The following is a 17,698-nucleotide window of genomic DNA, read 5'->3' as shown; positions in this document are numbered from 1 at the left end:
AATTCAAATATAATTTGTACGATTTATACAATGGTATTAATTGTATTTCCTTCTCCTTTCAGACAATAGTTTCAAAAATCGTTTTGTTCTTTCTTTTTTTTTTTTTGGGGGGGGGGGGGGGGGGGTATAAAACTTAGCCACATGCCCGATCATATACAAAAAAAAAGGTCATGTAAATATAAAATCAGTAGCTCTCCGGAGAAAAATACTGACACACCTGTCAATATTTTTTTTCGGAGAGCTACATACAGTTCTGCGGCTATAAAATCATATAAGTTTTACTTTAGGCCAAGTAAAAAAATTGTTTGCAGTCGCTGAGATTTAAAAAAAAAAGGTAGGTAGGCAGGTAAGCCTATAAATTTTTAGCTCACCTGAGCCATTGTGGCCCAACCCTACCATGTCCCCCGGATGTAGGGTGGGGTCACAATGGGGAAGGGGTCAATATTTTACCGAGGAATGTATAGAGTAAATCTTTAAAAATCTTCTTCTCAAAAACTAATCAGTCGGGAAAGCTGAAACTTGTGTGGAAGCATCCTCAGGTAGTGTAGATTCAAAGTTGTGAAAATCATGACACCCTCGGGGGTAGGGTTGGGCCACAATGCGGGGTCAAAGTTTTACATAGGAATATATAGAGTAAATCTTTAAAAATCTTCTTCTCAGAAACTAATCAGCCAGATGATTCTTTATAATTAATTGTTTAGACTTTGGCCCCTGGAAAATTCTTCGGCCTTACAAGTGGTTCAGATTTTGATGTAGGTTTATGTCCCATTTATAAACGAGTGTTAAGGATCTTTTTTGAAAACTTCAATACTCAACATGTGATATGACAATAAAATCGACCTGTTAGAAAAGGGACTAATGATATTAAACATAGGAATTCCCAGGGGAAAATGGATTTTATTTATTCAGGATCTTCATGTATTATTGTACATTGTCCAGATAGTTTGTATTATGACTCCATTATGCTGATTTTACCATACCTATTGTTCCTCAGGTGAGCGATATGGCCCATGGGTCTCTTGTTTTAGCATTGTTGTTCTTTAATGTACTGAAAACATATTATGGATCCCCCCTAAAAAAAATCTTCCATTCCTTACAGACACATAAAAGCAATACAACCTTGTAATCTCTCTCTCTCTCTCTCTCTCTCTCTCTCTCTCTCTCTCTCTCTCTCTCTCTCTCTCTCTCTCTCTCTCTCTCTCTCTCTCTCTCTCTCTCTCCACAATTTATATGAGAATCAATAGCAAATTAAAATTAAAGATAGTTATGTGATATTATATAAATGTTACAGAAAGTTTTTTTTATAATCGGGTTCGTTGTTCAGCCATGTTTACTCTACTTTCAGTTTCTCTTTTTCTATAAACCAAAACATTATGTGGCGAAATGTTTCTTTTGTGGAGAGAATAGAGCTTGACTTCTCGGGAAACATTTTTAATCATGCTATTGTACTTGGTGATGTTGATAATGATCAGGTAACAAACAAGACTGCAGATTTTTACGAGGTTTAAACAATATTTTTTATATGTATCACCAAATTTTTTAGCTGCAAGTCTGTAGCCCCCGGTCTGAAAACAATTTGGTTGGACGACTTGGATCGATTATGTACCTGGTATTCCCGGGTATCACTATAACGAGAATTATTTGATGTATTTAAGCTGTTTGAAATACTTTGCTACATATCATGTAAGTTAAAGTACATGTAACACTTTCTGTTTTTCATTAAACAGGGGCATGAGTTAGCAGTTGGAAACACTGATGGGGATTTAGCAATTTTTAAGGGAAGTTCAAAGTCCCCTTGGAAGCGATGTTCCAGTCTGGGAATGGTTTGTTATCAATGTGCTTTTACAAAGTGTTTTTTTCATTACAAATCAACATCTTATCATTTATATCTGCAATGTGATTTCTTTAACGACATTGTGCTATAATGCTTGATATCAACATTGACTATATTTGTGTTGTACCAGTCAGTTTATAAAACTGTCAATAATTGTTTGACTACCGTACATGCTGCTGCATCATGGAAATGCTTTTCAGTTTTGTTTTATATTAGTTATTGTGAAAAACTGAATCCTTTTATCTTTTTGTCAATATGTCCACTACATACTTTTAAAATATATTAACAAAATAATATGTCATCTATGGTGAAAAAATGTCAAGTCTGTTTCATGAATATGGTTTGAATATTCTTTTTTTTTTTTTTCAGATAACCTGTATTGGAGTTGGGGATGTATTCAACAAAGGAAAGGTGAATAAAATGATTAATTGTATATGTACTGCTTTGCATGATGTGGATTTCTTGAGTTGTTATAGATAATTTTCATCTTATATGTAGTATGGTACACTAAGTAAGCCTATTAAAAACTTCTCTTAGTTTTAATCTGATACTTTTTATTTATGTCAATGAAATAAACTTACTTATATAAATTCAGTGTCATTCAATAGACAAGTTTATTATACCTCTGTGTATATTTTCTATGTAAAATTACAATGAATAAACATGCTATTCTATCTAACTGTGAAATAGTTTCTGTGCTATCTGCCCATGGTGAATAGTCATCGAAACTATTCACCTGCAGTATTCGATTTCCCTCGTTTTTAAACTCTGAACTCCGACGACGTAATCCGATAGCTACATTAAATTCAAAGTCCGATAACTCTAATTTGTTTGTCATCAAGAAATTCTGCATCACTGACAAATAAAGTTTTCTTCAGTAATAATAAAATACCTATTTACTGACTATTCGGACCTCGTGAAATAGTTGCTGTCTTGGGAGACAATAAACTTGCTATCGTCCTCATACCCAGTGAATAATATTATACTTTGTGTTTCAGAATGTGCTGGTTGCATTGACAGCTGAAGGATGGTGTAACATTTTTGACATAAAAGCAGACTCATCCAGTGAGGTATGTAGAATTTTGATTGTCCATGAAACTTTCCTTGAATATTGCAACAATCTTCATGTGATTGAAATTGTCTTAAAGTTATTTTATCTGATGTAAATATTATAACCAGACAATACGGTAATGGTGTGTCATTTATAAAAACAATATTTTTACAGACCAGCAAAGACTTGGAAGCTGGAGATCATTTAGCCCCAACCTTCAATCAACATCTGCCAGCCAATGGGAAAGTTCTTCTGATTGAAGATGTTGGTAAGTATCCCATCAAGCATACTCTGTTCATCCTGTCTGTGTTTTCTAGGGAATTTACACGACAAAGTAATATTTGTTTTCAGTCTCATGGAGTGAAACTTATGCAAAAACATTTATTGATCTTGGCCTCTTTGTATATTTTAATGTTTCATTAAATGAAAGTGAAACATCCAGAATCTGATGAATATAATTAATAGAATTTTTAAATTTGGTAGTAATTCATAAGTTCCTCTATCAAACAAAGTGCTGAACCATATACGAGGGTTATCCCAGATTAGTGTAGACAGAATACTTAACTTAAAATCTGTTCATTGCAATTTCATTAGATTTCTCTGTTTTCTTCAACGGCCCTTTGGCAAACAATACTGAAAAATTCAAATCTGTACTTTATTAATTTCTTGAGAAAATGAAAAGTTAGTAACAACAAGTTTTGTATGGCGGCGCAATGTGTGACGTCAAAAATTTCCAGTCTTAACGTTGTTGCTTCACCCTCCCAATCATTTACGATAACATCTAGGTTTTATTTCCCAAAATATCTTTTAAAAAATATTTTCTTTGAACATGTACCCTGAGTGCACATTCAACATACATTTCTAGTTTCGTTTTTTAAAAATGTTGTCTAACGTTCGTCCTACCGAAATGTGTTATTCAGCATTTTCACGTCCATTTCTATCGGTTTCTTTTTTCTCTATTAGTAACTGTCATCATACTCGTCCAAATATGTTCCATGTTGTTGGACTACAAATTCACAAAATGCATTTTTAAGTAATTTTGTTAATTTCATTTACTTCAAAAGCCGCTTAGGATTTTGTAATGATCGAGTTCTTTTTGGATTTTGTCAGCTGAATGAACAATAAGATTTTGTAAAGAAAATAAACAAGTTTAATTTGAAAAAAAAATTAATAAACAAAACAAATCATTATTCTCACTCCCCCTTTCACACCACTCTCATTCGAACATAACAAAAAAAAAAATAATAATTCAATTAAACAAATGAACAAATATCTGATACTATCCTACTAAATTCAAGATTAAATCACACTGTATCAAATATAAAATGGAAGTAAACTACAAAATGTTGTTTAGAAGCTATTTCAACCAATAAAACTCTTGTTGAAAAATTTACTCAAAAAAATATTAAAGTTCAATAATTCAAAATACCGTGAATTTACAATTACTTCAAATTTCAGCTCAAAAGCATGTATATGAAAATTAGCCTGTAATAACAGTCGCTTTTTAACACTTAAAACCTCTCTGAAAATGAACTCAAGGTCACTATGCACTCGAGACGCTCCTGCCCTCGTCAAATTTCCTGTCCCTCTTGTCGCTATCCTAACCGAAAGCCCCAGACTCGCAGGTCTCTCGCTTCCAGTCTACGACCACTGCCCGGATAGAAAGCCTTGCCCGACTCAGCATAGAATGTGTCCCCGACCTTCGTCAATTGTCCCCACGACCTTCCATAGGAAAATTCTCGTCTAGCACACCAGTCTGTATTTCAGGTAATTGTATCAAACACCCTTACGCACTGAAAAAAACATACTGTGACTAATAAAGTCCCGATAAACATACAAACATACTCCCAATTACACTAAGAACTAAATTACCAACGAAATGTACAAAATAACAACAAAACAACCTTACCGGCTAGGAAAACATGTGCCCGCCTAACAGAATCCAAAATTCAATGGCTACCCATTTCTCCTTAGTATTAAGCTAACTGGAGATATTCACCATATCTTAAATCAGGAGCTGCAAAACGTGGCACCCGGCTGATGTCGTTACCGGACCCTCTACTGACCACTACACCCAAACCGGTCACTTTAAATACTCGATCTAAAAATAGCACACTCACCCGACACTCGTCACTCACATACGGTAACCCATTCATAACAAAATTAAAGAGGAACACAAATATAAACACCAGTATATACAAAACTGAATCAACTTTATTACAGATTTGTTTCAAGGTCTTTACAAAAAAATTTCCCTTACAGCTGCGCCGCCTTAAACGCTGACGTCTTTATTTTATTACGAGTCAACAATTCAATTTGTCACAGAATGCGCTATAAATTTTTTAAAAGCTTTGTTATAGCCAAAACAAATTCTGGGTATATAATTGAATTATTAACAAATATAAATGTAATTTTTATTTAAAGTTTTTCATTCGAAAGGTACTTTTCCTCGTAATTTTCATTTCATCATGTTGGTTTTATTTTTTTGTTTTTGACATTGCGCCGCTTGTCGAATTTAAAATTTAACATTCTTTTATTTCACTTATTTAATCTCAAACAATATTTAATTTTAAAACATAATTTAAATGCAAATTACTTAGACCCTTTTTGGCACAAGTTTTATCTTTCTGTGTCTTCGATTAACTGAATAACGCCAGTTGTCTATGCTATTTTGGGACAACCCTTGTATATATATGTGTGGTGCTAGATTTGTGGTTGCTGCTGTGTGGTACATGTACTAGTTTTGTGGTTTTCGCTGTTACAGATGGTGATGGTAAGGTGGAGCTGACGGTGGCATACTCTGACCGGGTGGTGCGATGTTTTAGGTGGAGCACAGTTCAGGACCCAGAGACAGAGGAAGTCACCAATAACCTCATCCAGATACAGAAATGGCAGCTAGCAGGACAGGTAAAGATTCATTTAACCAACGAGAAGAACTTGTGATGTGATGGAATTTATATTTTTTATTGTGTACTTTTATCTACAAATGCACACTTACACACACCCACTCACTCAGATGCATACACTTGCATTTTTTCTTTTTTTAATTCTATAATAGCACAATTGTAATTTATAATTTTACAAATATCTTCCTGGGGTAGAGGGAGGCTCTGTACGCTACTCGTACAACCAATCTTGTTTCAAGACGTACCTGTACTTTTATGTCACCAATACAGGAAGTACATGTACATGTAGATAAAAGTTTAAAAACCACCTCAATACTGATAAATATATATTCTGTGTTTTTGTCAAGTTATGCTTTGTCTGCAGATTGGTTCTCTGACTGTCAACTTTACAGAAGAAGGTCATCCTGAACTTCTAGTGGCCCAGCCAGGAGGGGAATACGTGACCATGACCTTTAAACAGGGGTCAGAACTCGACCTCTCTAGTGACAGTGAAGGGTAGGTGCAGAGAGTATATTTTTAAGAGATTTTCTTCTAAAATTTTGAATAAGTCTGGAAATTAAATTCTTAATGTGCTTGTACAGAGATGTGTCCTACGTAATATTGATTTTATGTCTGCATTTTCCTAGTTGAGTAAACTATAAATACTCTGCTTTTGATAGGTACAATGAAGAAGTATTGAAATCTGACCAGAGAGCGAATCAATCAGCCTCTACAGAAATCATTGGCGGCATCTCCAGACAGACCTCAAAACAGCCGGGGACCTATTACGCAATATGTACTTTAGACGGTCAGTTTTCTATCAATTTTCTTAAAGAATTGATGTGTTAATTGGATGCATATAACCATTAAAATTCAGGTACTTAATAAGCAAGAATAAATTACTTTTGCAGGAAATCTGTTGTTAGTTGAAAAGAAACAGATTTTATGGTCTTTACAAGTCGACCATCAGCTGTTTTCTCTCAAAAAGTTGGATGTAACAGTAAGTTATTATTCACATCCACATTGCATATATACATTGAGGTTTATTTGCTATACTGTAGATGTTACTCTATACTGTTATAATAATTAAAAAAAAAAGTTTATATTTTGATTAGGGCAATGGGAAGGAGGAAGTGGTTTGTTGTTCGTGGGACGGTCAGACGTACATAGTTAACCACAACAGAGCGGTGGTCAGGTACCAGTTCCAGGAAAGTGTCGCCGCATTCACAGCAGGTACTAGGGCTAGTACTGTTACACGTCACAAAGACACCTAATGACTTACAAAAGAACTGTACAGAAATTACAGTGAAGATTTGATAAATTTTTGGACTCAGTGAGGGTGAAATGTTGCATGAATAGAGGACATTCTTGTTATTATACTCCAATCTTTTTTTGAAAATACTGTGCATGTTTGGGTTTTGTATGTTTTTCTCTTGATCTTCTTGAACAAGAATTTGATGAAGGACAGAAGTTTCGATGGAGTTTTAACATAGATAAAGAAAACATATTTAACACATAACAGTACTGTTCACTTTATCTTGTATTATGTTTTTCAGGTCTGTATGGTGTGGACAACAACCCCAGCTTTGTGTACGCCACATACAACAACAAGATTTACATCTACAACAGTATACAGCTACCACAGGTGGAGTCCACCAATCTGATCGAGGTGATGGAAAAACGAGAAAACACTCAGGAACTTCTGGACAAGATAGGACTGCAAGGTACTGATGGACTTCAAAGTGATTCAAACTTCTTCTCCATTGTCAGATATCCATAACTTTTAATGCAATTTTCCCATTTTTTCTAGGGTTAAAGAATCAATTGCCATGACTTTCTTACAATACAGTGGAACAACTGTTACAATATAATATGATTTGTAAAATTAAGATTAATGTTACATATAGAAATTACGGACAAATTTTGTTTTTAATTCACATTTTGAGATTTACTCAGCAGACTTGTATGAATGCAGATGAACCAATTTCCAAAGGTTACCAAGTCTTATTAGAAGTTTAACCTTAACCTGGATTTTCTTTAGATGCTCACCCCACCCAGCTCCGAGATCTGTACCACTGGTTGTTGTATGGGTGGAGGGACTATACGTGACTGTGACTTCACCTGTATCCTGGGGGAGTAGGGAGATACGATGACCCTATTGTGTGATGATCACCTGCCATGTCAGGTGAACACAGCAGCTTTAATGAAATTATTTGTGAACTGATGAACCAGTTCCAAATACATGTACATGTAATTAAAAAAATTGCTTGAAACAGCATCAAAACTATTGAAAAGATTTATTCAAATATATATGCTACATTATTTTTATTTGTGTACATTGTAAACATGATTATTAAATGCCATGACAGTTTGACATTTGTATTCTGTCTTTGTGTAGTAATAGTGGCCTAGTGTCAATTTAGAGTAGGCGCCTGAAGTAGTACAGTGGTTGTTTTTCCCGCTCACTGAGGGTGTAGTACCCCTCCCCTCGGGCATCCCAAGCCACCGCCTCCCCCTGAGGCTCATTTATCTGGGGTACTTCAGTGGGCTCAGTATTGTTCAGTGTACTAAGGTACTCGCCATTGCTGACCATCCAGTAGTAGATCTTGTGATGAGTACGGAGCACTACCTCTCGACCGTTGGGGGATATGTCACCACCCAAAGGGTCAACATTGTCCGTCTTGGGAATATTTAGTGTGAGGGAGCTCGTTATATTATAGGAACTGTGAGAGGTGTTGAATGCCTCTGATGGAATGATGCCCACTTGACCACGCCCTCCCTGTACCTTGGAGATCAGGATTACATCGCCAGAGGGATCCACCATGAGTGTCTCTATGTCGTACACATTCCAGCTATAACAGAAGATGAACAGGACTTTTAGATGACTGGGAAGTTAGCATTATACATAACTGTATATGCAAACATTAGTACATTAGAAATGTTGTCACATCAAAACAGCGGCTGAGGTCTTGTTTTATTGTACTATGAAAGCCATTGTCTTACATATACCCAAGTTTAGTTAGACATACTAGTATTCCATTACTGAATTACAATTTGTTTTCACTGGTGTTGGTATGATGCATAAGTCTAGCTAGCGTGTATTCATGATAATAACATGTGCCTAGGCGTATCTATATACAGTGCATTTTTAATTAAGTAGTAAATGGTCCAATGTGTTTATAAATATAATTCCCATGTCCTAACTAATGAGAAAAATCGAACCAGAACCTCGGCTGGGTTGGCTTCCGGACATGATATGTACAGTCGACCGTGAAAAGGCGTCAAATTGCGAATAATTTGCCTACTGCAAGACATCCGTAATGATATGCTATATGGCTAGACTGTGGATAAAACTACATGTACATGTATGTAATGAAAACTCCGGTCCTCTTACCACTGCTTGATGTAGACTTGTTAAGAGTGTTAACGTTCACAGGAATACGTTTATCATACTTTTTAAGGCTAAGAAGAAGATCGTGAGCGGTCAATAATTCATTATGACCGGGTTCGCTAAATCCACGCTGTACTGTTCCTTAATTTTACGATGTTACGCAAAAAATAATCATTTACTATAGTGAATGTATTCAACTTAACAGGGAAAGTTGTCATTTGCTATTTGTGCCATGAAAACAACGGCAAAGTATTAAAAGGGCTAAAGTTTCATTATTGCTAGCCAATGGTATTCGATTCACTCCGCTCCTTATAAATTTATGGAGAGCAGAGTGGACCGAAAATCTTTGGCAAGCGAAGATAGTCGAAAATAAAGTTGATATTCATATGAATATACTCTTTTGCGTGATTTATTTTTAATTCAAAATACTTTAAAGGATAAAGTACCCTTCTACCCCCAAATTATATGTACCTCTAATACTCGCTCACAGTACACATACCAGATCGCTCAACTTTGAATAAAGAAAAGTTCAGACCTTTGACCTGGGATGAGAGAGTTGGACTAAGTCATTCAAATATTTATGATAAAGATTCATGTGTGCTTTCCATACTTGTAGTGAACCTTTGCTAGAAGGTTCAATGTTCCATCACCGGATATGACGTCAGGTTCCTTCACTACGTATATGTTCTTCACACTTCCCGTAGTACCATAATTACCGCCAATATCGCCTGAATCAATTTAGGGGAAAAATCATATGTACATGCTTTAGATTTCCTGACAAGACTACCGTCCTTTACAAAGACTATTGGGAATCAAAATTTGAACAATAATTGTCATGTACATATTTTGATTCCCAAGAATCAATATTTTTGCCGTTAAGAGCTAGTCTATGACAATGGGTAATAGAAAAGACATAGTAAAATAAATAAATGATATTGCACAATAAACTACATGTATATGTATGCATATAGTTTAAAATTGTTGTCTGCATATGTATATACATTTACATATACCAAGCATGATTCCCTCTATTTCTTTCGGAAACTTTAGTTAATTCATAGCTATAATATAAAAAACTAACAGGACTGATATCTATGGCACGCCAAATTCACAAAATGAGATAATCATAGTTTCACGGTCGACAAACTAGGTTTAACGGTTGTAAACTATAGTTTACGGACAGAAAACTATTGTTAACGAAAGTTAGCATAAAAAACTATACCATGCCATATCAGTCAAAAATCAAACTTCACAAAAAATTACACGACGCTGAAAAAATCAAACAATGTGATGCGTTCGTTATGATAGTGACAATCATTTCCCACTCGGGCACTTCATGTTTTTTTAAATGTTTCAATATGAGATTCGGGTGAATTCATCAAACCTATCAATGTTGCAGTGCAGAAATGTACTTATTTACCTATGTATATACAAGACCCAGCCTCGGACGGACACACGCCGACGGCCATGTCTTCCCAGTCGTGATGATCGGCCGGAAGTACCTGATACTGCGCCAACATCCGCCCATCCTCCGAGTCCAAGGCAAAGATCCGCGCCCGGTCCCCGCTGTCATTGTGTGTATACAGTACCCCTGGATGTAGCCGGCTGGCTGCTAAACCGGAAGCCTCATTAATTTGGATATCAGGTACAATGCTCAAGTTCCTTCCTCGTCCAAAGACAGTGACTTTAATCGAATTTTTTATAATGTCAGTACCGTGAATTCACGAACCTTCAGGGCGTAAACGTCCAGTGTTCGAATTTTATTACAAATGATCGGTTTCTTTGACCGACGTTTTCCCCGTAAATTCTTCATTTTAACTCTCAATTAACCAAAAGTTATATATATTTACGTACAGTTTCTGGTTCCATCATACGAATTCAAGGTACAGCAGTCCTCGTTGTAACATGAGAAGAGATGTAAGGAGTAACACTGTGAACCGGTGTAACGAAGAATATTGACCCGGGTTGAAAATTGACCCGGGGGTCATTTTTCAACGTTGAATATTGATCCGGCGGGTCATTTTTCAACGTTGAAAATTGAGACCAAAATCGTGAAATTTATACCCGGGGTCATTTTTCAACGGTATGAGAAAGATTTTTCTAAACTCTGATGACATCGACACGTTGAAAATTGATCCTGTTGAGAATTGACCCCAACCTCAGAGTTTTGATCTGAACTGGAACTTACTCTACACAGTTTAAATGTACAATCATGCACATATTTGAAAATTTTAGTTTTAAAATGTTCATATTGTCCGATACATATGCGGACGGGCTAATTTCTTTTAGGTTGATAGGTCCAATTTATCATTTAATTTTGAGACTGAAAATATGATATCCATGTATTATTACTATACTATGTCAATAAAGCTAAGAAGATGACCGTTTGCTTCGGAATGGAACAGGCGAGTAGGGCTAGAATACTTTTTGACATAGTGACATGGTTTTCATTCCCTCATGTGACAGAATTTTAAGTTTCAACTTGTCATAATCTCTGATAAATATATCTAACAAATGTATTGCCCGTTATTGTCACTTTTAAGGCAATTCAATAGAGCCCTATTCGACAGGCACCTGGCGTTGTATTTTCTAATAATTGAAAATATAACCTCTATACTGTTTTATTGGGTAAAGGGTATATACATTTATATCAAGACAAAAGGATATAATGTCAGATACATATGCTTAATTTGAAGAAGTCAGCACCCCTGACAAAAAAATAAATGAATGGTTGTCATATTTTTATCTTTTTTATATATACTGAATTATACATATATATACTTGACAATAATTTTTCATAAACTTAATTGTCGGATTAACTTTATTGAAGCACCATCCAATTTTCTGCATATGCAGAGTCATAGTTCTTTTTTAAAAATGCAATTTATTTCTATCATTTTGAGTTTTCAATTCCATCAAATTAGATACACAGGCAACTGACGTAATATATTTCCTCAAAATTAAAAACATATAGCATACAGCAAAAATGTTATCAATTTAAAAAAAAAAAGAAGGTTTGCATCTAAATATACAGTCGGAGGATGGTTGATCTAATTATATTAATGGTATACATGAAAAGGCATGCAAAAAGTTGAATATATTAAGATTACTCAAGCATACAATTGATAGATAAACACTTGTTAAAATTCGGCTTTTATCAGACCTAGACTGGAATATGGTGATGTTGTTTGGAGCAGCTGTATCAAGGAAAATCCGATTTGCTTAAACATGTACAAATTGAAGCAACCAGGACAGTGACAGGGATCAGAATTAATTCTTCTAAAATCATTTTATATAGTGAGCTTGATTTGGAAACCTTACAATCTCGAAGGGATAAACATAAACTAATTATATTCTCCAAGATTATAAATGGTTAAACACCACAAAATATGTTTGATTGAATTCAATCATATTTTCTAACTGAACATACATGTACTCTTAGGTCAAATGAGTTTTTTTTTATCTACCACTATATACTTATTACAATAGCTTTGCTCCGTCTACATGTAAATTATGGAATAATCTTCATGCAGGAAAGAAAATTCCATCAACTTTATCTTTCTTTAAGTCAAAACTTTATTAAAAAACAAAATATACCTAAAGCTTACAAAAATTTCAGTTAAGGCAATAGGAAATATTATTTTACGTCAATTACGGAATAAAGCTAGTAAAGCTTACTTTAAGGATTTTTTTAAACTGATGGGAGTCGATGTTTATAGTGTAGGTCTGAATCTGAAGGAAATGTGATTTTTCCCCCTGGATATCCAAGGAGACGAACTTTTTAAACAACTTATTGACATTAGTGTACCTTTTTATATGAACTATATACTTTATGGTAGTTCTGATTTTTCATATAGATAAAACTGTAAAATTGTTCCCCATGTTTATATTTATATTAGAGCTCCAAAGCGTTTTTGATTCTCTTAGGTTACACGATTTAAACCTATTTAAGAATTATAAATGTATATTTACTTAATATATAGCCCCCTTTTATTTACTGTTCTTTTCAAATGGGTTGGATCATGAAAATGTCATTCTTATGTTTATATCCCTGCAAGTATAAATGAAGGTGATAGGTTTGTTAATGTAGGTGCGAGTAAACATGTATACCAACAATAAGTCATACAATCATATATGATAGATATTCAGATAATTATTTAATATTCAAGTATCCCCTGTCTTATATGCACATACATGTTATATCAATAATATTCTGTAAACTTGTAATACTATATTCTTATCACTATAGATAATTTCTTCTTGACTTTGTATGTTTGAAAGGGTTTACATAGGCTAAGACTCTTATCCAATCCATTCAATAATTTGATCATTCCGTTCAATAAAACACGTTTTAATTGATTTAATAATGTAGGTGGCTGTGATAGGAAGGTCAATCATCTACTCCAACGTTGCTGTATGATCTTCTTCTTCATATTTCTATTCAAAAAATGCAATTTATCTATTTATTGACGAAAACAATTACTGTTAGTATTTATGATAAATTTTTGTAATCAAAGCAATTTAGAAACTATTAAAGCAAAATTATTTTATTGTCATCCTGTACAAAAATTAGGTTGCTAACTTGCTACAGATTCCATGAAGGAGAATTGTTTATGCCTAAAAAAATAAGCGATTTGATGATATTTAGTTACCCTAGTAACCACGTAACAAATAACATTTTTTTAAAAAATGGCTTTCAAGATAAAGTTACTACAGCATTGTTCATGAAAGAGAACATGTGAGCATATCATCATTTTGTACACTGTTATTGGCTGGATAGGTGTGAATACAAAATTCAGATAATAACAGTTTTAACAAACTGAGTGGGTGCGAGCACAAAAATCTCAATATGACATACTCTAAATTTTGTATTTGCACACACCCAGAAAATCTACAAGAACAATATCAAAGTTTCAATTTACTGGATGAACGTAAAACCAAAATTAAACAATATGATGTATTGTAATTTTTAAAATATTTACATTTGTACACTTCTCCAGCGAATTTAAAAATTGGAGTTTAACTGCATTGAATATTTTAACGTGTAATTATGTATATGTCAAGGGGTAGCTGATATATAATATTCTGGTCTACATTTGGGAACAATTAAGAACTCCAAGACCTTTTGTGGAAATGACGCTAAATATTTATTGTTGTATTTGTATATTGAATAAATGGTTTCCTCAAGTACAGCTAGGTGATCTATAATCACATAAAATTATAACATTACTAAAACACTCTCATTCTCTACATTCACTCATTAAATTTATTTTTAGTTAAATAATATTTGAATTACACATATTTGATTAAAATAACCCACCAAGTATAACAGCAATATGAACTGAGATAATAGTCGGGTTGACAAGCTATGAAGCTTAATAATTCAACCGTCTGTCTTGGGTGGCGTCCTGATATTAAATCAAAGTTCGTGCTTAAAATTCGATAATGCAAACGGACATGCGCTCTCACTCACTTAAACCCGTAAAACCAGTCTAACACACCCATTCCCGCCAAACGTAACCATGTGACCTCTCGTACTACTATCAAACTATGAATGATTGTATGAATTAATGAAGCGGTGTGAATGTAAACAAATGAACAATGGGAAATGAAAACATGAAATGTTGAAATAAGTGAACACAAATATGAATACTAATTAACTAAAACAATTAATCCTTTGACATATACAAATATTCTTAAAAAAACATATATTTTTTAAAGAAATATATAGATATCACACAAAACAGCAATTATACGCAAAAAGTTATTACATATTTAAAGTGATGATATGTAAATTAAAAAATATTCATTTATAAAGTCTCATTTTTAACCCCCCCCCCCCCCCCCCCCCCCCGTTGAAACATATAAATATAAAGAATAAATATGTATAAACTGATAATTTTTAATTAAATAAACTCAAGTTATAATATTGATTCGTTATTTTGTGCTTCTTTGCTGTTGAATTTTGAACCGGTTTCATGATCAAAATTCCACGATGGGGGTCAATTTTCAACGGATTAGGGTCTTTATTCAACACCTTTCGTCTCATTATTCAACGTGGAAAAATGACCCCCGGGTCAATTTTCAACCCGGGTCAAAATTCTTCGTTACACCGGAACAGGAAGTGTGAAGTTCCCGGAAGCTTGAGGGCGGAGTCTTCAGACATATCCACTGTCTTTCCAAACATGAGACAAACCCGAAGAGATACAGACAGTGTAACCAGATAGCCATGCTATGACCTTGAATTGTTAGTATGACTAATTAGAATACTTAAGTGTACCATGATACTTATTTACTGCTGTAAAGATGACTGATAAAATGAATTCTGTGACTCTTGTAGCACAGCGCAGTATAGTCCTACATGATGCTGTGTAATCAGGTACGGAATGCGGGCACAATAAAATCCAAATTGAAAATATATGAATATGTTATCAAGAAACTGTCATATTTGGCGTTCTGTGCCTGCATCGATAGCCTTGATACTGCAAGATAGTCATGAAATGCGTCTAGCTTCACACTCATATCATGACTATCTTGCAGTATCAATGCTATCAATGCAGAAACAAAACGCCAAATATGTCAATTTTTAATAACTTATTTACCTGGTATATACATGTATTTTCAATTTGATGCAGATACAAAATGCAATACTCTTTGGTTGACAATTCTGACAGTTTTGTTGGTGTATTTGGAAGCAAAACATAACTCTGGAATCAAAACTATACATGTTCACCCGTGATCAGTACAGGTAAAAAAGGGCAATGAGAACTGTCATTCAAGAGTATGAAGGTATAAACCTCTGTAAAGAGAGAGGATGAGAATGGGAAGAGATCGGGAGAACGAGCTTAAATTAGAGATTAGTATGGTGTTTCGATGGGGGTTCGAAGTTGCGAAGGCGAGAGTGCAAAGATGCGACGGCGAAGATGCGAAGGCGAAAGTGCGAAGTTGAAGGAGCGATACTACTGTATAGAATGGCTTTTAGAATTTATTGGCGAAAGTGCGGAGATGCGTCGGCGAAGTTGCGAAGGCGAAGGAGCGATAATTGTATTTGTCGGGGGCGGGGTCCAAGGCATATTTTTGGAAATTTTATTATATAAAATTAATATTAAATTTTCCAGGGGGATGGGGTCCAGACCCCCTCTCCCCCTTTACTATGTTAATTTATTAATATTGAATTTCCCAGGGGGGGGGGGGGGCATTACATTTATGTTGAGAATAAAATGATTAGGCATAGCCAGCACTGGTAAACATATAGTAAGAACGATGGCCTAGCGCATGCGTACCAATAATATCATGGATTAATCGGAAAACCTTGGCGAGTAGTATACGGTGCCTTCATCAAATTCTATCAATCTATGTAATCGACCAGGACTTGCTGAATGCAATCAAAAAAGGCGAAGGCGATAGTGCGAAGTTGCGAAAGTAGTATTGCTCCTTCGCCTTCGCACTTTCGCCACCGCATCTTCGCCGTCGCATCTTCGCACTTTCGCCACCGCATCTTCGCCGTCGCATCTTCGCACTTTCGCTCATTCGCCTTCGCACTCTCGCATCTTCGCCCTAGAGGCGAAAGTACGAAGGTCGAAGTGGCCCCATCGGAACACCATAGATTAGAGAGAGAGACATTTGTAAATCTATACAATCACGTTGCAAAATAAGTGTTCAATGGTAAAAACTAACATTTTTTCGTTTTGTCGTTAACTCTAAGTGGACAGTAGGCAAACCTAAGTATTAAAAAAATATATATTAAACTCTATATGCCACATTCCTCGGTGAGATGAAAGGCAGCGTTTTAAAGAAAAGTATCACTATGCAACTTTATCAAATAAAAAGCCTCAATTCATAAAAGCAGTTTCAAGCAAACAAAACTAAACGAAACATTTTTAAAGTATTTTGAGAAGCATATACCATAACGATGTTTTTTTGTGATTTTTTATCATACCATTTGTTTCCCGCTGTTTACATTAAATACATGCGATTACGCGGACGCGGAAAATTACCAGAAAAATCTTTTAAATCATTTGAACTATATCGCCAGTTTCATTATTTAAGGTATTCAAAATTAAACGAATTGTTTTTACAAAATGATTCGATCAAATTAAGGATTTTTTTTTTCGTTCATATCCCAGAGCAGAAAAGATAAATGTATTATGGAACACTATGGCGCATTGTCCTTGAAGTGATTCTAAATATAAAAGAATGTATTTCTATGTAATCTATTTGTGATAACAATCTTCAACCCCCCCCCCCTTTCTCTAAAACAACAAGCAAAATAAAAAGTACAAAATATTAAAAGAAAACATTTTTTTAAAGAAAGAATGAAGAATATTGAGAACCCAAAATACAAACTCACGCGCTATGTTCCTTGAGGTTAGCATTATCCGTCGGTCTAGAAACACCAAATGCTCCAACTTCTCAGAAAACCGGTAAACATGTACGCAAGTTAATGTTAATTAATGCAAAGGTGAAATAAAATTGTTTTCAACGACCAAATAATGTATTTTGTCTTGTGTTTTGAATGATTTGCTCACGGAACGTTT

At 34.7% G+C, this 17,698-nt stretch overlaps 2 protein-coding genes across 2 annotated transcripts; one reads left to right on the top strand and one right to left on the bottom strand.

Annotated features, from left to right (window-relative positions):
• The first annotated feature begins 1,325 nt into the window (after positions 1 to 1,325).
• Positions 1,326 to 8,144, top strand: LOC105347026 (KICSTOR complex protein ITFG2). Its single transcript, XM_011455894.4, has 12 exons — positions 1,326 to 1,472; positions 1,728 to 1,823; positions 2,204 to 2,245; positions 2,833 to 2,904; positions 3,060 to 3,153; positions 5,650 to 5,792; positions 6,156 to 6,286; positions 6,451 to 6,578; positions 6,682 to 6,770; positions 6,886 to 7,003; positions 7,327 to 7,494; positions 7,812 to 8,144. Exons 1-12 carry the CDS (start codon positions 1,374 to 1,376, stop codon positions 7,877 to 7,879), a joined length of 1,248 nt encoding a protein of 415 aa, XP_011454196.1. The 5' UTR covers positions 1,326 to 1,373; the 3' UTR covers positions 7,880 to 8,144.
• LOC105347028 (uncharacterized) lies at positions 8,051 to 17,659 on the bottom strand. The gene is made up of 6 exons (XM_066085680.1): positions 17,512 to 17,659; positions 15,278 to 15,400; positions 11,016 to 11,102; positions 10,582 to 10,845; positions 9,772 to 9,889; positions 8,051 to 8,622 (listed from the first exon to the last, which is right to left on the bottom strand). Exons 1-6 carry the CDS (start codon positions 17,534 to 17,536, stop codon positions 8,190 to 8,192), a joined length of 1,050 nt encoding a protein of 349 aa, XP_065941752.1. The 5' UTR covers positions 17,537 to 17,659; the 3' UTR covers positions 8,051 to 8,189.
• Positions 17,660 to 17,698: the final 39 nt, after the last annotated feature.

Source organism: Magallana gigas, chromosome 5 (assembly GCF_963853765.1).
Source record: "Magallana gigas chromosome 5, xbMagGiga1.1, whole genome shotgun sequence".
Lineage (NCBI taxonomy): Eukaryota > Metazoa > Mollusca > Bivalvia > Ostreida > Ostreidae > Magallana > Magallana gigas.
This window is presented reverse-complemented; position numbering and strand designations above follow the sequence as displayed.

What these genes read in the sequence shown, in the direction of transcription:
- LOC105347026 (XM_011455894.4), top strand. Translation starts at nt 1,374, where the DNA reads ATGTGGCGAAATGTTTCTTTTGTGGAGAGAATAGAGCTTGACTTCTCG. An exon ending in AAGCAGACTCATCCAGTGAG is followed by an intron (nt 2,905 to 3,059) that starts GTATGTAGAATT and finishes ATATTTTTACAG; the next exon opens with ACCAGCAAAGACTTGGAAGC. An exon ending in TGTCGCCGCATTCACAGCAG is followed by an intron (nt 7,004 to 7,326) that starts GTACTAGGGCTA and finishes TATGTTTTTCAG; the next exon opens with GTCTGTATGGTGTGGACAAC.
- LOC105347028 (XM_066085680.1), bottom strand. Translation starts at nt 17,536, where the DNA reads ATGCTAACCTCAAGGAACATAGCGC. An exon ending in GTATGATGGAACCAGAAACT is followed by an intron (nt 10,846 to 11,015) that starts GTACGTAAATAT and finishes ATTCGATTAAAG; the next exon opens with TCACTGTCTTTGGACGAGGA. An exon ending in TGGGTCTTGTATATACATAG is followed by an intron (nt 9,890 to 10,581) that starts GTAAATAAGTAC and finishes AAATTGATTCAG; the next exon opens with GCGATATTGGCGGTAATTAT.